This window comes from Centrocercus urophasianus, unplaced genomic scaffold (assembly GCF_019232065.1).
Source record: "Centrocercus urophasianus isolate 14NV4802_14NV808 unplaced genomic scaffold, USGS_Curo_1.0 seq_34, whole genome shotgun sequence".
Classification (NCBI taxonomy): Eukaryota; Metazoa; Chordata; class Aves; order Galliformes; family Phasianidae; genus Centrocercus; species Centrocercus urophasianus.
In genome coordinates, this window is record NW_024884911.1 from 4,285,674 (window position 1) to 4,311,852 (window position 26,179).

At 45.3% G+C, this 26,179-nt stretch overlaps 1 protein-coding gene and 1 long non-coding RNA gene across 5 annotated transcripts in view; one reads left to right on the top strand and one right to left on the bottom strand.

Moving 5' to 3' along the window:
• Nucleotides 1–602: 602 nt before the first annotated feature.
• On the bottom strand, nt 603–2,037 carry LOC122166806. Its single transcript, XR_006170886.1, has 3 exons — nt 1,734–2,037; nt 1,172–1,323; nt 603–1,017 (listed from the first exon to the last, which is right to left on the bottom strand). It is a non-coding gene; the product is annotated as an uncharacterized LOC122166806 (long non-coding RNA).
• A 262-nt stretch (nt 2,038–2,299) lies between these two features.
• The window catches only part of FUBP3 (far upstream element binding protein 3), a 34,780-nt gene continuing 10,900 nt past the window's right edge, over nt 2,300–26,179 (top strand). For 2 of the 4 annotated variants that reach the window (XM_042830639.1, XM_042830642.1), the window contains exons 1-12: nt 2,300–2,393; nt 8,095–8,200; nt 13,658–13,708; nt 14,192–14,225; nt 15,588–15,637; nt 17,310–17,381; nt 18,217–18,274; nt 20,802–20,964; nt 21,836–21,934; nt 23,856–23,960; nt 24,330–24,432; nt 25,074–25,174. In XM_042830639.1, the coding sequence (XP_042686573.1) occupies nt 2,307–2,393; nt 8,095–8,200; nt 13,658–13,708; nt 14,192–14,225; nt 15,588–15,637; nt 17,310–17,381; nt 18,217–18,274; nt 20,802–20,964; nt 21,836–21,934; nt 23,856–23,960; nt 24,330–24,432; nt 25,074–25,174 (1,029 nt within the window). In that variant the 5' untranslated portion in view covers nt 2,300–2,306. The remainder of the gene's footprint in view (nt 2,394–8,094; nt 8,201–13,657; nt 13,709–14,191; nt 14,226–15,587; nt 15,638–17,309; nt 17,382–18,216; nt 18,275–20,801; nt 20,965–21,835; nt 21,935–23,855; nt 23,961–24,329; nt 24,433–25,073; nt 25,175–26,179) is intronic. The other 2 variants (XM_042830640.1, XM_042830641.1) reach the window with 2 other exon arrangements.

Sequence of the window (26,179 nt, forward strand, 5' to 3'; positions counted from 1 at the left end):
TTCTCATTGAGACCAAGTGAAGTGCCAAACAAGCTGCTATTATGGTGGCTTTGAGAGGCACAGGGAGGGGGCACTCGGGGGAAGGAAGGAAGGGAGAGGGAAGGGGGAGAGGACTCAGAGAAAGGTGAGAGTGAGAGAGAGGACGAGGGGGATGCAAGGAGCAAAAGGTGCAAGGTGCAAGGTGGGAAATGGAGACAGGAACAGGTGGAGCAATAGTGGCAGGGCCACCACATGCCATGCCCATCCCCTGTGTCTTTCATCCATCCCCATCCCTACCCCCGGCCCCCTCCAGCCCCCGCACCCATCAGCACCAAAAGGAAAAAAAAAGAAAAAAAAAGAAAAAAAAAAGAGATGGAAAGAAGCAAAACAAAATATCTACAGTTGTCGAGACAAGGGGAGAAAAATAGAGGCAAACATCCATAATTTTCTCTGTGGGGCTTTGCAGTAATTGAGCCATTTGGATAAAAATAAAGGCAGCAGGCCCTTTAGGTAAGAGGGGCTTTTGCAATCCAAGAAGCCTGAATTATGCGCCTTGTATCACTTGAAATCCCCCACCCCATCGCCCCCCTCCGCCTCCCCCACGCGACACCAAACCACTTTCCTTTTTCTTCTTTTTTTTTCTCCTCTCTTTTTTTAAGTACCCTGTCAAACATCGTCCAACGAGAAGAGAATTTCAGCTGTCACAACTAATTTCAGTGCGTGTGTGTGTGAAGGTGTGTGTGTCTCCGGAGTGGGGACAGTAGGGGGAGAAGGGTGATGGAGGTATAGAAACACTCCTTTCTTTTGCTTTTTTTCTTTCTTTCTTTCTTTTTTTCTTCAAAAGGAAGATTTACATCAGAAATTTGTTTCTGGAAGTGTTTAAGGCCTGTAATTTCCTCCTTTTCAATTGCTGCCTGATGTCTTGATACTGCTTTGCTGGGCTCCATCTTCCTCTGTCTGCAGAGATTTACATCTTGCTCGTGTCCCCCACGGTCAACCAAAACACCTTTTGCCAAGCAGCTGGCACCTGGAGCATCCCTGCCACAGGAAAACAGCGAGATGAGAAAGTGAGAAATGAAGATCTCAATGCTCTCTACCATGACTGCAGAAACTGCCTTGATCATAGAATCATTTCATAGAATCACAGAGTGGTGTAGGTTGGAAGGGACTTTAAAGGTCATCGGTCTCCAACCTTGCTGTGGGCAGGGTTGCCAAGCACTAGAACACAGATGAAAGATGTTGCTGATGCAGATGCAAGCACCCGGTTGTTATAAATCCTTCTGTTGTCAAGCCATGTTCCTAATCCCCTTATAAACAGGGTCTTTTTTTGCTTAGGGTTGAGATCTGCAATGAAGTGAGAAGAGAAAATGTTGGTATTCACACAGCACACAGTGCTGAAAAGAGCAAAGAACAGCCAAGGAGAGCAACCAGAACTTTCAACATTTGGACCATGGTTTCACTGTTGAATTTAACACTCTGATCCAGCAGCTTTGGGAAACTGGCTCTGAGGTGATACGGGTGCTGTTAGAGCAGCGTTCACCTCTGGGGGCCACAGACATTGATCATAAAGAGTCGTAGAATCACAGAATGATCTGGGTTGAAAAGGACCACAACGATCATCCAGTTTCAACTCCCTGCTATGTTCAGGGTCACCAACCACCAGACCAGGCTGCCCAGAGCCACATCCAGCCTGGCCTTGGGTCTCCTGGAGTGGGTCCAAGGCAGGGCAAAAGAATGCACAGAGGCTGCATCACCTCTGCATGGAGACAGCGGAGTGCTGGGGGCGTGCAGCCTGGAGAACGCTCTGGGAGACCTCACTGTAGTGCCTATAAGAAAGCAGGGAGGGACTCGTCAGCAGGGAACGTGACAAGGGATAATGGTTTTAAATTTAAAAAAAAAAGTAGTTTTAGGTTAGATATAAAGAAGAAATTGTTTGCTCAGAGGGCAGCGAGGCCCTGTACTGCTGTGCGTGCCCCAAAGCAGGAGGTGCCCAAGGCTGCAGGCGGGGCCCTGAGCAGCCCGAGCAGGGAGGGGCTGGACGCACATGGCTGGGCCCGGCCCCGCCCGGCCCGCTGCTCAGGTGCACGCGTGGAGCCGCTCGGACGAACAGCCCGCGCTCCCCTCCGCCCCCAGGCCCCGCACCAAGCTCCGCACCAGACCCGGCCGCGCCCCCTCCCACCGCCCCTCCCGCACCGCCCCGGGCCCCGCCTCCCCGGCCCACTTCCGGCGGAAGTGGGGGGCTCTTTCCCTTTCCGGGTGCGGGTCCCCGGGCGGAGCGGCGGGACGGCGCGGCGGCGGCGTCAACGGGCGGGCGCGGGGCGCGTGTCATGGCGGAGCTGGCGCAGGGGCAGAGCGCGGCGCCCGTGGGGATCAAGCCCGAGGGCTTCGTCGATGCTCTGCACCGGGTCCGGCAGGTGAGCGCGGGCAGGGCAGGGCCGGGGGGCGGGAGGAGGCCGCGGGACGCCGCTAGGCCGCGGGGCCGCCCTGAGGGGCCGGGCCGGGCCGCCGAGCGCTCCTCACAGCGCTGCTCTGAAGCCGCGCCCGGTTGCCCCGCTCGGCGTTGGGGACTTGGGGCGTTGCGGCGGGGGTCGCGGCACTGGGAGCTGCGTGGAACGTGCGGTCTGTCTGTAAGTGAGGCCTTCGTTAGGCTTTCGGCTCGGCGGCGTCCCCGGTGTGAGGGAACCGTGCTTTCCCTCATGGAATGGAGGGGGTGAGGTGTGAGCTGCGATCGCTAGGCTCATGCAGTGTGTGGATGGCAACTGTGGACCTGCGGCTGTCGCCACCTCTGTGCCCAAGGTGGGACGCCTGCTGCCTGTCTGTGCTACGCTTTGTGGGAAGGAGCATTGGGGATGAGCAGCTGTAGCTGTGCTGCATGGATGTCCGGAGGATTTGCTGTGGTTTGTGCTCCGTTTCCCTCACAGGGAATGTCCCAGCTCTGACAGAGCTGCGCTCAGTAAGCGCTGTCTGACTGTTGCAAAGTGTGATGCAGCCAAATGCTGGGCCTGGTGCTGGAAGACTGACTTCACTCTGATGTTGCAGGCCAGGTGGCAGTTACCTTTTGTTTCACAGACTTCCTTTTTTCACTTAAATGGGAAACTTTGAAGAAACTGATGTGGACCTGAGGACCTTTCAGGCAGTTGCTCTGGAGGGACTTGAGCGGCTTACCATCAGTCATGGCTCACTTGTGAATCAGTGTGGCTGCAAATCCTGTTCTGCACAGTCTGCAGCAAAGGATACAAAGGTGCTTGCTGTTCCAGAGGAACACCCTGCACCTTCCCAGAAGAACTCCCAAGCCAGTTTGCCCTTCATCTGTTCATTTGCTTCTTAACAGAAGTACGGCAGTAGGCGAGTAGCTGCCTCCTGGGTGAGGCCAAGCGCGTCCCTTCTTTCAGTGGCTAACAGAGCATCATGGCCTTGACTGTGTGTGGTATCTGAAAGCTTTCCTATTGCCTCAGCTTGGAGTAGTAAATTTGAGAGGTGTGCTTGTCTTGACCTGGTCATCCGTAACTGAAGGCCTCTTGCTGCATAAATGTCATTGAATTTTGATAATATAATTGCTTGCTAGGAGTTGAATAATTTGTCAGTAACTTGTCTGTGCACAAGAAAACATGGTTACCTGCTGATCTGTGTTGGAAGAACTGCAGTATGTACCACCTATCTAATCAGTAACAGGTGAAGTGTGAAAGTGGGATGTCTTGGGCTGTGTTAGGCTAAAGCAGTTCTAGCTGAAACTGAGTCACGTGTGTTGTGTGGCTGCTGTTGTCACGTTTATAGGTTTGGGTGCCTTGTGTTGACACGTGGAGGAGATAAAGAATTCTTTGATATTTTATTTTCTCTGATTTTGCTGTTCTTAAGTTTATTATACTTGAAAGAATATTTTGGATTCCCAGTAGCATACAACCAAAGTTAGTCTGATCTGAAATGCTTAAAAATCCTCAAAGCTGTCAATTTCAGGTCAGGCACTGCAGAGCAGAAGCTTTCATGCTACCTTTCATGCTGGACACAAGGCCTGTTGAGAAAAATGTTCCCTGTATGTGTTCTTGGGAGTGCAGTGGATTACGTTCTTGAGCAGTGTGCTGTGTGCTACCTGGTTGTTGTTTCGTTAGCATTTGTAGGATGAAAAACATTGTTGGCAAGCACTCTGCTGGCAGCTGTTTCCCTTCCTGCCCTAGCAATCTGCAGTGACACTTCTGGCTGGGAATCAGGTGTGATGCAGAGGCAGTTGCAACAGATATTTCTCTGGAGGTGATGGCAGAGCTTTCACTGAGTGTGTTCAGTGCAGCAGGTTGCCTGATGGTCCAGTGTGTGGATGTCAGCTTGTGTGTTGCTTCTGGCCAGTGTCGTAGCTTTTCAGAATATTACTTTTGCTCTAAGAAGGGAGGGGGCAGTGGGGAAAAAACTTTGGTTGTAGTTCTTGCTTCCTGGGTTAGACTAACATCTCTGAATTATTTTGAATATTGAATTTGAATTATTTCAAAGCTTAAGCTTGCACTTAAGACTAGTAATCAAATCTACTGAATTCAAGAGAGCCATTACAGTGAACTTGAGCTGCAGTACACTGTGCTTAGTTAGTAATAACTAAATAATTCAGGACAGAGAAGACTTTCCTGAGCAATCACAGTAACTGCGATCTTCAGTGACACTGGGATGTGAGCTGATGTGACAGTGAGACATCTGTAGTATTTTGGAAGAAACGACTGCTGTGTTGCTTTCTGTGCTTGTGCTGGACTTGGTTGGATTTTTTTGTGTGTGTGCTTTTAAATACTTGAGATGTGCAGCAGAATACTTTCTCAAGTGAAACCTAGAGCTTTGAGACAGGCTATTCTGCACCTTCCACACCACGTCTTGAGTGAGTGGGTTAGTTTATGGGTTGTATGCGGTGACTGATGTGCACGTGAGGGCAGCTGCTCCCAGGCATGGTAGCTTTTCTTCTGAGACATTTTGGGGTTGAGAGAGTTGGAAAGGATGTTTGTTCCCCTCTCCAGTAATGGGATTGCCCAAAAAAAGCAGAGTTGCCAGTACTTCAGATAAAAATTGGTTTCTGTTGGACTGCCCTTGGTTTAGCTCTCACTGACAGAACAGCATCTTGTTTGATTCTTATCTTCTCTCCTTCTTGGCAGTCTCATTTTCTGTGCAAGGTATGCATTAGTGATTCCCTCAATAAGATACGTGTAGAATTATTGTAACCTGCCATATATACCCTGAATCTGAGTTTCCAGAGGCAATGAAGAAGGAATGAGAAGAAAGAACTGTGGCTTAGCAGCCTGCGGTGGCTGATCTTGGGTACCTTGGATGACATGGTAACATGGATGAGGTGGCCTGAAGGCTTACTGTGAGTGGGCTGTATGTGTGAATCCCTTTCTAGTCTCAGCAAAATGGATGTGCTGGGTTAAAAAAAAAAAAAAAAAAAAACAAACCACTGACATGCAGAGAGGCAAAAGCAGTGGAGCAGCAGCTAGCAGTACATTACTCAAGGTCATGTAGGCAGATAAGGGCTAGGTCTGCTTACTTTTGCTGTGTTCTAACTTTGGTGCTTATCTTGCTGCTGAACCTGTAGTAAAAACTGAGGTTCCCATTGTAAGTTGAACACGAGAAGTTAAAATGCATTTTAACTGTTTTATCTACTTTAAAAGCTTAACTCTTAATTTTGCAGGGTTCTTTCCCTACTGTATGAGATGGCGTGTTGTCTGTGTGTAATCCCAGGCAGCTGGGAGGCTTTGGAGATAAGGGTGTGAGTTTCAATTAAGGCAAGAGGGGGATGGGGGGGAAGAGAGAGAATATCCCAAAAGCTGGTAGTGTGAGAATTGCTTTGACTCTCAGTTTGGCCCTGTGTTTGAGGCTCATGTGCTGGGGCGATGGCTGCATGTGAAACACAAGCAGGGATTTGCAGTGCTCTCCTGCTCAAGGAGCTGGCAGCTCTGGTGCTGGGGATCTGCTGTTCACACCTATGTGCTTTATGCTATCTTCCTTTTGTAGGCCAGGGTCTTCTTCCCTGTGCAGGTGTGGTGTGTGATTTCAAATTCATAGTTCCAAACTATCAGCTAGCAGTTTCTGTACAGTGTATTTTTTTTTTCTTCATATTGTTTAACAGATTTCACAAAGGGCACTTTAAAATCAAATGTTCTGCCAGGGTACGTTATACTTGACTACAGCTCAGTGGCATAAGTTTTGATTGTGAGTTACGATGTTAAAGCTGTCCAATGGATTATTGTAAAACTTATTTTTTTATCTCCTTTCCAGCCCTAAAGTAGTCAGGAAGTATCTATGTTCTTTGTACCTTCGTTTAAGTCCTCTGCATCCCAAACAAGGGGGAAGCAAGTGAGTCAGGGGCTGGAAGCATGACTGCAGTACAGCATCCAGCAAAGAGCGGGCATCTCTTCATGCTTCCTTGTGCAGAATGGACAAGGGCTGGTTCAGAAATATATTTCTCTGAGCTTTCTGGCTCTTGGAGATGTTGATGTGCAATGTGCCCTGTGTGGCTGGTCCCTGTGCTAGGTTATGGCTGAACAGCACTTCCTCTTTGGGGTCTGGGTAACCACACTGTGGGTAGAATGGTCTAGTGTTACGTTCCCAGTTGCTCATCCAAAACTAGTTAAAATCCTGTTAAGGTAGGATGGATTTATTCTCCAGCTCCTGGCACTTGATTAAAGCCAAGTTGTTGCCTTTCTAAAGGAGATTGGGAAGGAGTGGTCGGAATGCAAGAAAATGGTCGAAACTTGGAGCCCCTTCCAAACAAGGCATCAAGAGCATTTTCTGTTCTTTCTAAAAGCAGTGCCCTCAATCTTCCAAGGTTATTTCATACAGCATTTTTCACTACCCTGTGGTTCTGCATCTTATGCGGTTGTTTATTCCACGGCAGCAGTTGATAGTGTCAACAGCCAGAATTACTGTAGATGTCTTTTTGTTGCAATAAAACTTAATTTCAGAGACACCTTTAGTTATATTTGCCGTTTGCCCTTGCCTTCGTTTAAAGCCTATCTTTGTAAAGAGCTCTTTTTTCATCTATTCCTTTCGCTGCTTCTCTGTGATATGCCAGGCGTAAGACGGCAAGATCGCGCTCCTAGCAAAGATCCCTTCTTTTTGCTGGAAAAGGAAGTGAGTGCTGTGCAGCACACAGCGTATTTGTTCTGCAGCTGTATTCTGCACTCTGGCAGAGTGCTTCATGTAGGCAAGCTGTGCTGTGGGGCCGCGGTTTGCCCGTCCCTGAAGGGTGTATTTGGTAGTCGAACTACTAAAGCTGGTTGGCTCTCAGACTTGGCTTACATTGGTTAACCTGGAGAACAGGTCAAAGAGCTCACCTCTGTTACATCAGTCTGTGTAATTGTCTCCCGAATGTTTAACGTTTCACTTGTATTCAGTGATGCTTCAGAGTGTCTCTCACTTATTTTATTTGCTTCCTGTGATGCCTGACTCCTCCTCCCTCAAAGTATCCTCCTTGCCTCCCAGCCCACCCTGGAATGGCTGTTACTCCTCCAAGGGCTGCAAGCAGAAGCACAGGCAACCTTAGCTGTGCTCGTACTGCAGGAAATAGAAACTTATTCTGGGCTGATCGTTTGCCCACTGGCTTATTCTTCGTACAGTAAACACGTACTGATCCAGCCCCTTTGACAAGGAGTCCCCAAACCTGTCCTTGTGCTGTGTATTTGCACGTTCTTCCCCTTCCACTCCTCTCACCCCCCACTGATGTGCAGCTATGCATTTCTGTGTATCTGGATATGCATGAATGCAGCAGAAATGTCTTCCTACATTGCTGTGGTGGTGGCAGCTTCTCCAGGACAAAGCTGGGGGACTAGGTTTAACTTGTCGGCTGTCTGCTGAATGAATGAACAAATCTGAATGTAATATTACAGCCAGCAAATGCATACTCATGACCAGGAAGAGGAGCTGGGTGAATGCAGTCTCAATTACACAAATATCAAAAGCAGGTGGAAGCCTGTTTACTTTACAAATAAAGCACTGCTTTCCTAGGACTTCTACAAAGCCATCTATGTAGAAAAAATAGCAGCCAAGAGACTGTTGGACGGGGATAAATGCTTTGTTTGAAGAAGGATTGTTTAGCTGCGGTGGCTGAAACTGTAAATATGCTAACCAGGTTTTTATCACCTGTTTGTATAGATTGCTGCTAAAATTGGAGATATTCCTCACTTGAATAATTCGACAACACTCGTGGACCCGTCAGTTTACGGTTATGGAGTGCAGAAGCGGCCCCTTGATGATGGAGGTAAGTGGGGTATGATTAATCAGTCTTGTGAATTCACTTCTGAAATCCATCTATTTTGGCAGCTGTCTTTTTTAAGGGCAGAAATTGATGCAGCTTGTTGTGTATAGATTTTGTTTGCAAGATTCCCCGTGCTGTTGAGTCTTGCATAGCACTGGGCTCCTAGGCATTAATAATAGTAACGTGAAGCGATTCTTTTCTTAGTTCTTGAACTCTGGGGATTAGCAGTCTAATTCTGTAGTTAGTCTTGTTCCATGCTAGTTTGGGGAGGGTACTTCATGGAATTGTGCTGGGGCCTGTGTGCAGAGTACCAGGAACACGTGGGCAGGATGTCCCTGCTTTCTGAGCTCAGGCAGTGTATGGGGCAGTATTCCCTCTGCTGCTTCCCATGGGTCACAGCACAGCAGCTGAGTGGCTGCCACGTTCCATTTGCTTTGCCTTGCACGTGGATTTTAAGGAGAAGCAGTGCTGATGCAAGTTGATCCAAGTTTGAAGGAAACTTCGTACGTTAAGACTGTTCTTAAATCTCTGAAGCATTTAATGTTGACTGCAACCAATGAATAATTTACTGGGTAATTCTGGTAAACGTAATGAGTTGTTTGAGTTGTTATGGTTATAAAATAAATAATTTGTTTCTGGTCTTTGGGAAGAAGAAATGTTAGAACGGATGTTTTCCGCTATTACAAATCTAATGTGCACTGTGACAAGAAAAATGTGGTACCTGCTGCTGCTTAGATGCAAAGAGCTCACTGTTTGCCATCTCTTTCTCTCCTAGTATTTCTGCCGAGACAGGTAGCCCTGCAGGTTGATTCTTTCCTCCATAGATACACTTGAGTACTGAGGAGATATGCAGAGCTTCAGCTCAGAACTTCATTTTGAAAAGATTTCTTTTCTGTTTGATGCAAAGCTATGGAAGACAAGGGCTAAAAATACTGCCTGCCTGCTCCTCGTGCTGAAAAGCATGCTGGAGCACAGGAGGAGCTGCTTTCATGTGGAGCCTCTGGCTTGCGGACATGGCTGTTGTCTGAACAGATGCCACAACCCACTTTGTTCTCTGGCATTGGCTCTATTTGAGCAAGAGGTTGCTGCTTGTTCAGCTTGGTGTTTTGGGAAAGAGTGGGTTGGTAGGTGTGAGCTGGAGCTTCACTGTGTTGTTATGTGCTGGTTTCTGCATACAAAGGTGCTGGGCTGTCCAGCAGTGAGCAGTGAAACCTGCTGGGGTTCTTGTGATCAGACAGATGTGTTCAGTGTGGCTCTAATTGCTAGGGTAGACCAACTGCAAAGAAACGGTTTGCAAACCTGTGCTGGCCATTTCCTTTCCAGCACTTTTCAGCTCTGCTTAAGGCTGTCCTCATGCAAAGGTCTGATCATGGACATTATTTCAAAGGATGTCATCTTAAGATGTTTCTTCCATTCCTGAGCCATTGTTGGAGCAGGAGATGTGAATAGATTTTACTTTTCCTTTGCCTTCAGTAATATTTAGTGTAAATTTGAAGATTGCTGAGCTGTCTGAATGGCCTGGGTAAGTGGCTGTATATGAGGAAAAAATGCACACAGTCCTCGAGGAGCCGTTTACTCAGAGCATTAGTCCTACTGTTTGTTTTCATTGATTCAGCAGACTGAACGTGAGAAATCCAACCTGTTAAGGTGTCCTTAAATGCATTTTTTAATATATGAAATAGCTTTAATGCCTGATAACAGCCCGGGTTAGACTTTGTACTTAAACTTTTACCAGTTAGCACTATTACTTGCTGACCCTTGTTTGTGTTGACACAAACCAGGTCAGTACCACTGCAGGCTGCGCTGTGAAGGCACGTTACCTCTGGTTCCTTGTGCTGTCACAGGCAGCCCCACGTGGCAAGGACTGGCTTTAGGAAAGCTTACCCGAGTGACTGGACTCCTGGTTGACTGCTTGCCTTCCTCACATACATCTGAAGGTTCCATAACTTCCAGATTAGGAAAGCACTGGGTCCTATTTGGATCTTTTAATGGCAACAAGGGGAATTGGCACTGCGTGCTCATGCTTTGCTGCCTCTCCTGCTCTGAGCTCTGACGGTTTGGGGTCGTCGTCATCAAGAGGAGAGGATTTCTGTCTATGCACGCTTTGGAAATGTTGTGATGTGGGGGACTGGATACATTCTGCCACTCCAGATTGCTTGAAAGCAAATGTGGTAGTAAATCTTGTTTCTTCACCTCTGTACGCTGTATGCTCATGGCTGTGTACAGCTCTCACTGCTCCCGTAGCCCCGCGTAGCTGTTAAAAAAATTACTTCTGTTCCTAAGACCACTGGAAAAATGGATTGAGAGAATATGAGAGTATTTAAGGTGACAAGAGAACTGTCTGGCTTTCAGGGATATCTAATTCAGCCTGTCCGTTTTTGTAAACAGCTGCCAGCACGGCTGATTGATGTCAGCTTAGGAAGTGGTCTTAAGACAGGATGACAGTGCGCTGGTCAAAACAAATTCAGCTGCTTTTAGAGCATTTCCAGGAAAAATAGACTTGTCATAGTATTGGAGGCCAGTCAGCGTGAGTTCCTTTTGCATTTCCCTTAATGTAACATTCATCAAAAACAAATAGCTGCTGGGGCTGACCCTCGTGCCCTGGCCTATTGGTATTAGATGAAGTTTGAGAACTATTTTTTTTTTTTTCTTGCTTCTTGAAGGATGTTTCCAGAAAGGGAAAAGAGGACCCCTGAGATGGGGTCCCTCCAAGATGCAGTGGCATTTTGCCTGTGGCTTGCTGCTGAGAGTAGATCCCAGCACTCCTCTTCATGGCCAGCAGCAGCTCCTGGCCTCCATCCAAATTAACGTGTCCATCTAGTTACCTGCACAATTTAATAAGTTTATTTAACGCTAATCCAACCTCGAAGAAAAGCTTCAAAGGAAGTGGGGGGCCTTGTCTGCCAGAAAGACAGTGATTGCCAGAACCTCAGCGTTAGCCTTTGTGTGCTCCGTTCTGCAGTGCTTTGAAGACGCTTCCAGTGATGTAGCTGAAGGTTGAAGCACCCTTTGAGTCTGGGGAAACAAAGACAAGGCCTTGGAGAGGCCCTGTGCCGCCTCCCCCCTGCCTTCCCCAGCCTCTGTGGTACACCCAGATAGGTTTTGTTCTAATAGAACCTGATTGTGTTAAAGCCTGGGGACTCAAGCACATGCGATCCTGTTGTATGCAGAACTTGCATAGCTCCAACGTGTTTTCATGGGCGCAAGGAAACCTTGTTCTAAGAAAAGTTAGCAGGGATGCTCCATCACGCATCAGCGTGACCAGGTAACAGAAATCCCCTTGGCAGAGGCTTAATGTGCTGCACGAAATGGCAGCTCTCTTCAAAACTGCCCACATCTTTAATAAGGCAGCGTAAAGGTGCAAGCATTCTTATAAAGATTCACAACAAAGGCAGGCAGGAAAATTGGTTTAGACCATTAAATAACTTACTAACATGTAAGGCTGAACAACAACTCTGGTAATTATTACCTTTATTGCATCTTTCTGAAATTTGTGATGATCCAATTCTGGTTCAGAAGTGCGAAATGCAGCCCCTTTCCACCACTTTCCAGGAGCGTCTGGTTTTGTTCCAGCCATGAGGATATCCTCAATGACATTGTATATTCCTATCGTGCACGTTAATTTAGTGGGAGGCACTGATCTGTTCTGTGGGGTGGAAAAAAATCTGCATTTGTTTAGAGTGTCTGTTAGGTAGAATTCAGTTAAAGGTGAAGCCTAAAGAAGAGTGAAGAGTTATCAACCAGCGGGTGCCATTAACGGGAAATTGTGCTTATTTTATTCAGTATTTTTCCTTGTTTGCAGTAAAATGACTGCAGTTACAGTTAAATTGTACTCAATAGGTGTAAAAAGGGGGAAATGTGGACGTGGTTTGTCAGAGTTCAGCCCGCTCCCCAGCAAGAGGGAGGTGGGGGAGCGGGATGGCAGCTTTGGTGCTGCAGCAGGCATCTGCTGCCCTGCCTCTCTATTAGCTTCATCTTTCATAGCAAAATGGGCATTTTAAGGGAGAAATCAAACCTTCAGATTGTTGGGATGAGGAGCTATTCTTAGGATAAGATTTCTGTTTTCCCTGCAAATGGGGAGAAATCGTATCTGCCTTAAAGCAAGTCACCCCAGCTTTCTCTGCCTGCTCTGCTTCACAGCTCCTGGAGGCTGTGTGCAGAGGGAATGGTGTCCTCCTTTAATTACTGGGGCTTTGTTTGCTTTTATCTAATTGGTACAATAAATATATATAAAGTAGGCATGAAATCTATCTGTCTGATTAGCTTCTTGTGCTTGCACAGTTTTCCTCTAGGAAGCTGTCTCTGGTGTTGTGAAATGATGGCTCTTCTGTTCCTTGCATGAACTTTGGGATGTGATTATAGGATGCATATCTGTCTCATAATTTGTGGGCAGCAACTGCAGTGTAAGAGACTGCAAAGAGATCTGCTGAGGTGAATCCAAATGCAAAGTGGCTGTTTAAATACTGCTGAGTGCTAGGAGCACTTCTTCCCACATGTGGGGGTGCTGAGTGGCCTGGTCCTGTCCTGCAGACCTATTGCTTTTGGCAGAGATACACCTGAGTGCTGGTAGGGGCAGGGTGGTGAGATTCTGGATTCGTTTGATCACATTTGCTCAACTCTGCTGCGGCAGCTTATCAGCAAGAGCAAATATCCCCCATTACATCACCCACCTTTTTCAGCTGCGGCGTTGATAGTTATCAAATTAGAGCTTTTTATATTCGGGGTGAGAATATGCAAAAGCGAATCTAACAGCATCAATAACGCAACAGTTGTCTTATCGCTGAGCTGGAGAGAGTAATAAAACATATATGGTCGATATTTTGGTCCTGAACTATTATCGAGATATTGACGCACCGCAGAAATAGGATATTGACTCTCTTTGTCTGCTTTATTGGAGTGTTTGGCCAGAAACTTTGTGTGGGTTTTTTTTTTCCCTACCGGATTCTGTGTGCTTGGGATGCATCCGCTGTGTAACCCTGACAGCTGATTGCCAATTTATTTCAGGTCAGAGAATGTGCAGGTTGCTGTAAGGTAGTTTGAAACAGCGTTTTTATTATCACGGCTCACGTGTCGTTGGCCAGTTCCATTTGTTTCTCGCTGCTCGTGCCCTCCAGGCATGCAATATAATCTGCAACTGGTTGTTAGGACCAAATGGTCTGGTTTTTAGCCGGTTTGCTGCGGGCAAAGTCCTGTAGGAAGCCCAGCAGGGCATGTGTTCCCACTTTGCATGAGTTGGTCTAATGATATTTTCCCCATTAACGTTTGGAAGAAAGATCTAATCTGTGGGGGCTGGGGGGGAACAAGTCTGTCTGAGGGCTGTCAGCTGGGAGATAACAGCTAATGGTAACGGGCTGCCAGCTGACATCACAGATATGCCTGGAATGTTCAGTCAAACGCGAGGGGGAAAAAAGTACAGTTTGGGTGCCACGAGGGTTCTGAACAGACTTCTTCCTTTAACAGGTCTCCGTGTAAGTGGGCTCCATGGAGCACAGATAAGAGATACAGAGAGAAGTATGTGCGAGCCATCTTCAGTGCTTTTTGCCTAGACTAAATCTCCGAATCTGCTCAGCCTTTATGTTTGTTTGTGGTACATACGGAGCACTTGACATGTCTTTTCTCCCCTTGCAGTCCCACCTCTCCCCCTTTCTCTTTTTTCACGTTGGGTTTAAATTGGGAAGGAGGGAGGTGAGTTGTGGGGATTTGGATTTGGGCAGGCAGGATTTTCTCCCATGACTCTCAGCATGGGGAGACGCAGATCAATTCCCTATCCTGTGTTCAGCTGGACACTGGGTTATGGTGTGTGCTGATCAAGAAATCCCCTCCTGTTTTGTACCCCATAATGCATTCATTTCAGCTGCTGAACCTAAATTACTGTTTTGCTTTTCTTTCTTTTTTGATGAAATGGTAAGAACTCTTTTTCTATAGGGATGAAGTTAGTTTATCCGTGCTAATGCTTTGATTTTTTTCTTTTCCTTTTTTCTCTCTCTGCCACAGTAGGTAACCAGTTAGGGGCCCTGGTACATCAAAGGTAAGCAGTGGGTTATGTTTTATTATTTATTGATCAATTCTAATTGTTTATTGATCCACCATCTGTAGTAGTGTTAGGAAGTCAGAGGTTGGGAATGTGGAGAAATTGTCAGCTTGGGTTTTCTGCAGGCTAAGGCTTCTGCTAACCCTTTAAAAGCTATTTGTTGTTGTTAGGAGAAAAGAAGAGTTGAAGTAAAACTTGGATTTGATTCCTGTAGCTCTGCAGGACCAAGCAGAATAAATTATCTCCTTTTCCTTCTCCTGCCCAGTGGGAAGGAAAGGGATGGGGGAAAAAAAAAAGGGCAAACTGGCACTTTGACAGAGTTTGAAAATGTTAAACAAGCAGGTGGGTTTTTATTTATGTGTACACATGTATATATTTTTTTTTCCTGGGTTTGTTAATGTAAGGTGACCTGGGATGATTCCTTTGATTGTCAAAGATGTTTTGAGGAGACCAAAGCAAATGAAAGTTATTGCACAGCATCTCTTAGCATCAAATACAGGAGTGGATTTCTCAGTAGGGCTGCCTGCAATTCGTGGGCAGCGTTGTCTGCTCTGCTGCTGTCTGCCACCTCTGTTCTGCCAGCAGTGATGGTTGTGCAGGGAATTATGCACTGCTTTTGAGACTGCTGTACAAACTGTGTGAAATGCATATGGCAGCATACAGGGTTTGCAAGTTCTGTATTTATTGTTCTTTTATATGAAATAGAAATGGCAAACAAAAGTCCCACAAGGAATTTCTTCTGTGCTTCACTGTAGTCAGGTCTTAGGAAATTGCTTTGGGTGCTCATGTGTTGAGGCACAGATGTGCTGAAAAAGTCCAAAGAGCAACAGATAGGGAAATCTTGAGATGGTAAAGATGATCAGAGACAGCTGTTGTAAATTCCAAGGAAAAGAACCATAAGTACAGGCAGGCAAGAAAGTAAATTTGAGTATCAGAAGGAGCATTCCAACCAGCATTGGCATTGGTTAGTGTCTCCTGGCAAGAGCGTATCAGAAAGCAGCAGGCAGAGGCTACGGCTTCGAAGCTGTCAGTCTAAACATTGAAGGAACTTTGCTGCTTTTCTCTTAAATCTGTCTGGAGCACGAATGACAAAAAGGTTCTTCCGTTGAGGATATCAGTAGAGTAGAAATACATCCAGTGCAGGAGAAATGAGGTGTGTTGTCTCTGCAGCCAGGGCACGGAGCAGGGCCTAAAGGTCTCTTCCAAAACAGTTTTAATTTGATGTAGTATTTACTTCTCTGTGTGCAGTAGCTTTATGCTGTGCCTTGTTTCCACAGCACAACATCTTCTGTCATCTTCTGAGTTGTTTGTTGTAATGACCATTCGATTTTTTTGGTTTTTTTCTTCCTTTCCTTTCAGGGCTGTAATAACAGAAGATTTTAAAGTGCCTGATAAAATGGTTGGATTCAGTAAGTACCTTGCATGCTTTTGGTATGGTTCTTCTGTGCAAGAATGCTGCATGTTCTGCTAGGATAAGACATGCTCACAAGTTTTTGTGCTTTCTAGCCTTGGGTGAGTCTTGTCTGATGCTTTGTGGGGACCACATCATCTGCATTTAAAATCCATGTGCAAATGGCATGGAAAAGCTTGGTGTCCCAGTAATGAGAACAAGTCTGCATGGTGCAGGCTACTGAGAACTCTAGTGCTTCTGTTCCTGAAATGTCAAATAACAAGCTACATAAATATATCAAAAGCAAATTAATTTCCCCTCGTTGAATCACTTTCCTTTTGAGTATGCAGAAGTGTGGGAGGTGAGGGAGGAAAACAATATTTAAATGTTAAAACAAGGCTTGATTCAAGGTGAGATAAGCAGAATTTTAAATTTTTCATACCTTTGCTGCAGGGGAACACAGCCAGTATGCGTTGCTCAGCTGAGCTTTTTTCCCTAGACTTGTGTTCTTGGTGCTGTTCTCTTCTAAGCTTTATTTTAATTCCTCCCTTCCTTTTGATGATCATTACTCTTTCTTTCAATGGCGCCCTCCTGCTGTTGTGACTGCAGAGATTGCATTTACTCTTCCCCTGTTAGGTATCTGTGTATCTCTCCCAATTTGGTATACAGAGAGTAAAAAAGAAATTAGCAGCCCCAGTAATTACCCCTTAGGGCAGTAACTGTAACACTGGAATTCACGAGAAGGAAATCTGTCCTTCTGCCAACCTTTTCTATTTATCCATCCTGGTACCACATGTGTGGAGGAAGGGAAGTCAGAGGGGTTCTACAGCTGGATGAGATGGGACCCTGCATATTGGTGCATCAGCTGTGTATTCCATACAATCCTGGTTCAGCAGCAGCCAGGTGTGGGAGAGAGGATCTGATTCATAAATCATAGAATGGCTTAGGCTTGGGTTGGAGGGGACCTCGAGGACCACAGGCAGGGCCACCAACCTCCACGTTTAATACTAGACCAGGCTGCCCAGGGCCCCATCCAACCTGGCCTTGAACACCTCCAGGGAGAGCTGGGAGGTTCTTCTGCAGGAGCACCTTGAGCCAGGCATACCTGTCTGACTTGACAGTTCTGCTCTTTTAAAGGATAGGAGTTGTGATTGGCACACACTGTTTCTCCTCAGTGTGTCTGTTTGTGAAACAACTGTTTGCTGACCCTAAATGTTAAGGGAGATGGGTATTTGTTTTCCTTAAGGTTTGATAGAGCATTTTGGTGTATAGCAGTTCTGAGCAGACTGGATAAATAGCATGTCTTTTGAAACGAGGTAGTAAAACACGAATTTTAAAGAGAGCAAAGCAGAAGTCCTTAGCTTTTCTAGGTTCTCAAATAACTGGTTTATTTGTTTGGGCTGAAATACACCTAGATGACTCCCAGCAGTGCTCAGACTTGCACCTTCTATCTTACCTCCTTTCTTATCTCCATTCCAATGCAAGACAAAGTGGTTGGGTTTTTTTTATCGGTTTCCTTTTTGATTGCTTTGTTTTGATTTGTTTTTTAAATGTAATCATACTATGGATGCCTCTTCTACAATCCTGTAGTCAAATTGTACCTTTATAGAGAGCTGCAACGGAGTAGAAGGGTGGAAGTTGCTCTGCAGTTTTTTGGGATAAGCAGCTGATGCTTGTTGAACTCATTTCAGTAATCGGCAGGGGAGGTGAGCAGATCTCACGGATTCAGATCGAGTCTGGCTGCAAAATTCAAATTGCTCCAGGTAAGAGCCTCATTTGTGGTGGGTGAGCAGGTTTTAGTGTTGGAGAATGTCGTGTCCGTTGAATCAGGTGCCTTGGTCATCATTTGTGAATGGTGGTAATGCATTATATAGTAGGCTGACGTGTTGGGAGGGCTGTTGTAGGACTGGGCTCCCTGAGAAAACAGGTTTGTCGGGTGGTTTAGGGAATTGAATAGTTAAGGAACTGTCTTTAACCAGCAGATGGGTACGGTGCAAATGGATGATCCATGCTTTTAAAGAAGAGATCGCTTCTGCTTAGTCTTCTCCTGGCAGTGCCATTTAGCTCAGCTCATGCAATGTAGCTCTGATCAGTCCACTCTGCTCCAGCTCCTGGCAGAAAACATTTCAGGAGGGTGGCAGCACTTCTTCATACAATTTGCCTTGCATTGAAAAAAAAATGGGAGTGTGCCGTTTGCTCTGCTAGTGCTGCAGCCTGTTTGCTTTGGGGAAGGCTGTACTACAAGTGCTGTGCAGGATACTGTTTGATGAATGCAATCTAGGTTTTAAGCTTGCCTTTAATTGGTGGGGAAGGCTTTAAAATAATACAGATATCCAGCAGATCATTTTAAAATATATTGACCCTGGATGTCTCCTGCTCTGTGTGCAGAGGGGAACGTTTTCATTAGTACTCGATACTCACTGAAACTGCTGCCATTTTAGTTCTGAGTATTAATGTAGGACATTATTATTATTATTATTTTTTAGCTTCTAGCCTGTGTGAGGAGTCAGCACTTTTCTGCCTGCCTGACAACTGAGGGCAGTTCAGGTGCTAAGAGTTGGGAAGCATCCGATCTCTGTTGTCTTCTTTCCTTTGCAGACAGTGGTGGGATGCCTGAGAGGCCCTGTGTGCTCACCGGGACGCCAGAGAGCATTGAGTGAGTTCTAATTTTATTCTTCTCCTTTCTCCTTTTCTCTTTTCCCTAATGCTGTGCTCTGTCAGTGGTGCTACTTGGTTAGCCACACCAGCAAATGTTGGCCTAGAGAAACTTGAGGGTCCTGGAACACAGAGCCTCTTGGTCTGATGCTTTGAACTGTGCCTCAAAGGCTTTTTTCCAGTTTCAGTTTGAACCCTCTGCAGAATTGTCCATGGAATTCCCCTCCGCAGGGCAAGGTTGCTCCTAGGGCACCTAGAATGCAGTTTTTGAGCTGCAGCTTTCCAGAATATTTAGCTAAGCTGTTGAAGGGCACTTCTCTTCTCCCCTTCGCTTCCCTCCTATTGAGCTGACGTCCTTGCAGCTGAAGAAGGTCTGCATGAGGCCTCCAAAGCCTGTTGGTGCCACTCCAGAGATACCTGGAGGTGTTGGTGTTGCTGCAGAGCAGCACAAGGCCCATGGGTGTGCTTGCCTCTGCACTGCTGCCAACAAGAAGCAAAGGACTGAACCAGAAATTCTTGAATTCTGATCCCTGCATGGTACAGACACATGGCTAGCCAGCAGGGGTTTCTACTCTTTAGGCCTATAGAAACTTTAGGGACAGTGTTTCCTCCCTCCCCCTTCCCAGGAGCTGAGTTTGAGACTCTCACAAACCAGTTGAGGACCTTCTGCTGGAACTGGATCCAGGATCCTCAGGCTTACAGGAACACACTTAACATATGGAGCTGCTCTTTCTCTCCCCAGCCTTTGGGTAGGTGGGTTTTTTAAAATCCATCTGGAAATCTTTGAGTTGCATTTGATAGTGAAAATACATGGGCGCAAAGATGTCTCTCTAAAGAGAAGACAACCATCATCCTTCCATTCCTAAGAGATCTAAGGGTACTTAAATCTTCGTACTCTACCATAATGATGCAAGTGGTGAGCCAGAATAAATACAGTTGGTAAGCTCACATTACAGGGCAGGTGATGTATTCTTGCTGATACTGAAGTGCTTTTTCTCCCTTTGCTAAAAGATATTTCAGAACAATAGCAAAATATTAAAACAAAACTGGGATGCCCAATAAAATGCAGCTGGTGCTGATTGGGGGAGAGGTACAGCGAAGACCTCATTATTCAGAAACATGCAGTTAAATGTCTTTAAATCAAAATAAAATAACAGGAAAGGTGAGAATACGCAATTTTTGGAGCAGAGCAATGTGTTAAGGATGTGGAACTAAGTGAAATTTTGTTTGCTTCTGTGCTGAAATCGTTGTCGAGTTAGCTTTGAACTATTTTTTCAGGTTACTCATAGGAAAAATTATCTGAAGTGAGACAACACTTCAAAAACAGTAGATATTTAGATTGGTTTTGTGTGAGGATTATTTCCTTTAGTTATATCTGGAGGCAAACTAATAGAGCTAATTTCCCAGTGACCTCTTCTCATCCGATATGCGTGGTGTATTGAATGTTGTAATCTCTGTTGTCACACTTTATGCAGAATGTCAAGATAAAAGAATAAAGCTTTCCGAATCTCTCAGTATTTGAATCAGGCTTCCAGAAATTCCACCTTTTGCCTTGTTTTGTGAGAAAGTTGAGAGAGGGCAGCACTCTGATCTTTGTGCAGGCTCAGATCACCATCCCTTGAACTGTCTTGAGTGAATGCCTGCTTGCAACGGATGGTTTCATGCCATTTCTTCAAGTTTTTAGAGAGAAGACCATCCATGTGCGGTGCCTGAGTATGAAGTGGGGAAGACTCTGCTTTAGACTGAGCAGGGAGCTGGTGGCTTTCTTCTACCTGTTTGAGAAGTGTTGTTGGAAAAGGGAAGGAAAGGGATGTGTTGGTAACAGCAGTCCTTGTGATGAAGGGAAGATGTATCAGCTACTTCTGACGTGCTAAAAAGAGAAGATATCTTTGCTTTTTGTGTCTGTCTCTTTTCATGAGTAGAAGAACCCAGTCTTCCACTGGTTGCTGCTATGGTGTCCTTGCCTTGCTTCCTGGTGTAGCTTTAGCACCTGCTGCTTGGGGCAGAGGCTGTGTTAGAGCAGTGTTGTGGTGCTGCTGGTGAGGGTGGGCAGAGAAGAGCAAGGCATTGTCTGTGAGGGATCGGAGTGGTTCACCAATGTGCTGTGTTAGTATTGAAGCACCATCTGTTTTGTCTTGATCAAGAAGGAGAACAGAGCTTGAGGGTGTTTTGTTTTTGCCAAATATTACATATACATGGGGGAAATAAGTTTAGAGAAGTTCAGGGTGTAGAGCATCTTCATTCAAATTGTGCACCCCACTTGTAACAGCTCCTTAACTTCCAAAGATGTTGGAGCATGCTGCTGCTCTTCCTTTTCTCTTCCCCTTACGAAAAATCAAGCTGCTTATAAGTAATCATGACAGGGGAAATTGGATACCGCCCTCTCCCCCCAAAATAAAGTTGTGCTAACTGGTTTCCTTCATCTTTTCACTTCTCTCCCCGATTGCTTCACATTCCAATGGTTCCAAGTCTCTTGGTCACACGGAACAATGTTGTCTAATGGTTGTTTCCCTCGATTCTTTTCCAAGACAAGCAAAACGGCTACTGGGGCAGATTGTAGATCGCTGTCGGAACGGACCTGGTTTTCACAACGATGTTGATGGCAACAGTACGATTCAGGAGATTTTGATCCCGGCATCCAAAGTGGGTCTAGTCATCGGCAAAGGAGGTGAAACAATAAAACAGTTGCAGGTGCGCAAGATGCATTTACTTTAGGGCTCTCTTCCCTACTGCAGCTTCTCTAGATCAACAAGAGCGTGCTGAAATGGAGAGCCTATAAATGCTCTAACCTTCTACAGCAGGGACTACTCTTCTGCCTTCGGAAAGCTGGACCCAACCTTGTGTTGCAGAAAAAAAACCGGTTTAGCCCCAGCTACACATGCAGTGGAATTTCCACAGAACTGTGGGGAAAAAACCTCGTGCTTTAGATAGCATTTGGTGCGTGCTGTTCAGGATGGGACCCCTTAGACAAGAAAAGTCTATCTCTAGTCTGCTGCTGCAATAGTTTTTAATGCCAGCCATGCTGTTGTAGAGTGCTCTGCTTCTCCTTTGTTGTTGATCTGTGATAAAGCTGGCATTTGTCTTCCTTTTTTTCCTCATCCCACCCTTTCTAATTAAGTGTTTTGTTATGTATAAATCCATGTTCCTAGACATTCTTTATGCTGACATCCTGTACAAGTTTTTAAAGGATAGAGGGTTCCAGAAGGGAACCTGGGTCAAAAACGCAGGTTTTTTGGTTGCCCTCTGCCATCCAGTAGTTTTAAGGCTGGTCACGTAACTGCTATGTGTGGACAGCTACAGATTTTGGAAAGGGCTTGAGTTGCCAAGGTAGAGTTCTGTTTTTGCAAGAGATTCACCTATTTAGGATCATCAGGAGTAGCACACTTCCTGGCAGTCCTTTGCACTCTGGGACTGTTACTCAATTTGTGTTCTAAGTACTTGTGAAGAGCTACGGTAGTGTTCTGCCAAGCTGCTAACGTGACCTACCTAATGTCTAGTAACCAAAAGTAGTCCCTTGTTTTAGAGACTCTGCTTAGCAAAGTGCTCTGTGCTTTTTCTGCAGGAGCGAACAGGTGTGAAAATGATAATGATCCAAGATGGTCCAATGCCTACTGGAGCAGATAAACCTCTCCGTATTACTGGAGATGCATTTAAAGTGCAGGTATGTAATAAAAGTAAGCAGTTGCCCCAGAGTGTTGGGGGGAAGTTGAAATGTATTTGTGGACATCTAATGGAGTCGAATCCTTTATAAATCCATCATAAATGCTATGTTCCCTGCTGGTTTTGTTCTGCAAAGTCAAAGTTTGATAGAACGAGTCAGAACAAAGGACTAGCGAGTATTGGCCAGTTTACAGTATGACCTGGGGGCTCTCACTACATGTGGATATTAGACCTGGGTAGAAGAGCTAAGCAGGAAGGTTTGGAGAAGGTAGAGTGGAAAAACTTTCCAGTCCTGAAGCACAAGTCCCAGCTGCATGTTATTTAAGCAGTTGGGTTCGCAGTGACCAAATAAGCAGACGTTTGAGAAAGTTTTGTGGAAGGCTCAATATCTCAGACAGCCAACTGACGCAGGTAATTAAAAGTAGAAAAAAATAAAAGAGTAAAAACTACAACTCCTGAAACCAAGGGGTTTACTTAATGCTGATGGGTCATCCTCCTTGTGTCAGGCTTCTGCAGATACAGTCGTGTTGTGGTTTCAAAGCAAAAACCCATGATCCTGCAGAGCTCGGAAGATTGCAGCATGATAGGAGCTCTTGATTTAAAGTTTAGGTGTGGCACGTTCCACTTCCCAGCAAGTGCCTTTCATACCTTGCTGGATACTTAAATCTGGCTTAGCATTCCTGTCTCTAATAAAAGTAGTTCTGTTTCATTAGATCTTCCTAATCATAAACTGCTGTAACAATTGATGCTGGTCAGGTATGTTTGGAGAGAATTTTTCAGGCCACTTATTAGTTAAATCTAAAGCCCAGTTGTATTGATTTCCACAGTTCTTATACTTATTGCAAAGGTATAAACATGTAGAAAGTTTAATGAGATTCTTGCTGCTTTTAACCAAGTCATACTGTGAGTGCTGAGGCTTTCCAGATGGTTCCTTCTGCCTTGCAACATTTGCTGTCGTCGCATCTTCTGTGCCATAAATCATGGCAAGCAGTTGTGAAGGCTTCATAAACTGGAAGATCTTTGAGGCATTTAAAGTTCAGCACACTTAGAATGCACTGTGGAAGCTCATTGAGTCCTTGGTTTTGGTGGGAATCTCTGCATGCTGCAAAGTGCAGAGTTCTTAACTATCTCACATCGCTAGGCAATACCTCCATTGCCCTTGTTTCTATCTTAGCATCTCTGAAGTATCTTGAGTTGTCCATTTCTGTAATAAATGCTCTGGGGACATGGAAAATACATAAGAATAGGAAAGGAGGCAGATTTGCCAGCGTCCCTCAAACTTTCAAATCGAACCCAAGCATCTGAACCTTGACAGAAACAGTGGTACAGGCTTTGACAGGCAGTCTTTTTTTTTTTTAATGGTGACTTACTGCTGGCTTATTTCCAAGGAATGGTTTTTACTGGCTGGGCATACATGCAAGTTTGTGAAAGGCCTGGAGAGCTGCAAGTAGATAGGAAGAACACGCATTTGTTTCACACACACACAAAAACCTTGCTGGATTGCTGCAGACTCGAGTGTAACTTTGAGTGTCAGTAAGCTGGCTGCTGCTCTCCTGCCTTCTTGTACGTGCTCTCTGCCTTTTGGCAGACATGCTGACTACTGTGCTGCCAGAGCATCTGCTGTACTGTTGGTTTCAGCTCTATCCAGTAGGAGAGGATCTTCCTTCAATTAAATTAAAAAAAAAAAAAAAAAGGTGGGGACAAAGTGATTGTTTTAAAAGCAAAAGCTCTCTTTTGAAAGACTGAGGTACACAATTGCACAAAGAAACTGCTGCCTCGTGCACCTGGCAGACTCTGACATCTTCCACATCTGATGAAAGCAGATCTCCTCTGACAGTGGTCAATTAGCCACTATCGAGGCCCTAACGCCGAGATGGCGAGCAGAATATTTTAAGCTAACTGTAACTTCTTTCCCCATGTAGCAAGCAAGGGAAATGGTACTGGAGATCATCCGAGAGAAAGATCAGGCAGACTTCCGAGGCGTACGCAATGATTTCAGTTCTAGAATGGGAGGAGGCAGCATAGAGGTATGTTTTCTTCACAAGTACTCTGCTAACCTCCCTGTGGGACGGGCAGTGGGTGGAAGTCCTCAAGTTTCATGTGTAACCTGTAAGCTTCTTTTAAATGCATTGTTTTCTGTTGCCAGAAAAGTGAGTCTGGCTGCGAAGTGGAGTTCTCATGGACTCCCAGATGGCACTTTTCTAATTGTCGTTTGAAGTTGCATTCTTGTAGCTCAGAGTTCATTTAGTGGGGAAGGAATTTGTGGCCACATGTTTGTTTTTCTTACAGAATATCTTTGTGTAGCCTGGAGCTGCTTAACATGGCCCATCTCCTTGTTAAATCAGAGTAACTCAGTCTAGTTCTGAGCTTTCATACTGCTTTGCCTTTCCCATCAGGTCTCTGTGCCCAGGTTTGCTGTTGGAATTGTAATAGGAAGAAATGGAGAAATGATCAAAAAGATTCAGAATGATGCTGGAGTTAGGATTCAATTTAAACCAGGTTTGTGTGAGGATGGAGAGCCATTGCTTTCTGACCACAGTTTGAGATCGCTGCAGTGATTCTGCTCTGAGGTTACAGCAGCTAAGCTTTCCTCACTTAAGGTGCATTGTCTCTTTCTGTAAGCTGTTTAATGACATACTTGTTCCTCGTGCACTTTCTGTTGTTCAGAAAGTAAGATTATATACGTCTTACTTACAAACATTAGATGTCACAACAATAATGTCTTGAATGGTAACTGTATGGGCAAACAAAATAACACTTCTGTTTCCTGTTAAGGAGTTCTCCTTCAGGGCATGAAAGCCTTTGGAGATCAGGAGTTGATTAATTCTAAGTAACTTTCTCTGGGTCCTTGGCTGTCTGATCACCTATCAAAGCTGCCTTTGTCCTCTTAAAATTATATCAATCTCTCTCATGACTTTTTGACATTTGAAAGTGTTGTCTTTTAAATGCTGTCCCCTCTGCAATGAGATTTTGTCTCCTTTCAGTATGTGGAAGTGTGGCTGAAGGTGGAGGGGCGAGAGAGTTTGGGCTAGATGTGTTATATGAAAGTGCTGCTGGCAGTGGTGGTGCTGGAAGGAAGCTTTTGTTGGTGGGTGGATATTTTCTTCTTTTAATTTAGTCTTTGCCACTTCTCTTCACAGATGATGGGATTAGTCCTGAAAGAGTCGCACAGGTCATGGGGCTTCCTGATAGGTGTCAACATGCAGCACACATCATCAGTGAGCTTATTCTAACAGCACAGGTGGGTTCTGGAAGCTCCTGGGAGGAAAGTGCTTATAGGAGAATGTCTGTGCATGCAGCTGTGTGGATGAAGAACGTCAGTGTTCAGTTTTTCTTCTTGTAGGCCAAGGAGAGAGCTGCTGGTTTGATTTTTTTGTTTGTTTGTTTGTTTTTTTAATTGTGACCAGGGCTGATTGAGCTATGGGAGGGTATCCTGTTCTGAGGCAGTATCAATAGGCTTTGTTGTAGTTCTATGTTGAGCTGTTTTTCAAAGCTACTTGAAAATGGTGACCTAATGGACCGTAGTCCAGCATTACAGAGAGACAGAGGCTGGAGGCTCTGCTCAGAAGGACTGAGTAGCACTCTGGGCAGCAGAGCGTTCTCAGTGCTCACAGCACCTCCTTTGCCACCTCTCCAGTCTCTGGTCCTCAAGCCTGGTGGCTGTGGGAGGCAGCGGAAGGTGAAAAACTTTCACGTATGCAGTTACTGTTTTCTTAGACACAAACATACTGCATTGTCCTGGAGCAAGAAGAGTGGAGATGAGCGAGGCAGTAGGGCAAGCTCATGTGGAAAAGGTTGCATATTCCCTTTTTATTAGGAGGTAAATAGATTGTGTGTAATTATCAGGTTTGGAACGGTCTAATTTCTCAATTAAGGTTCAATCTTGTTTTCTCTTTTTGCCTTGAGATTTGGTTTGAATACTTGTGTAAGATTTTTTGAGATCTGTCCTGGTAGCCTTTGGCTGCCTATGGCCTTTACTTCAGGAGAAGTTAGTTATCTGAACTCGGTATGTCCTTTAAGTGTCTTTGAGCTTAAAAGCTTCCTTTGGAATTTCTGGAAATTGTGCCTTTCAGCTGAGTAGTTCCAGAAGTTCTTTAAAGAATGACACTGGAAAGAGTTTGGATGCTAACTTGTGCATATGTCGGTGCCAAGATCTATTATTGGTTGTTCTAAGCAAACCTCCCATCACTAAGTAAAAGCAGCTGATGCTTGTTTATAGGCTTATTTCAGCAGATACAAAGGCACG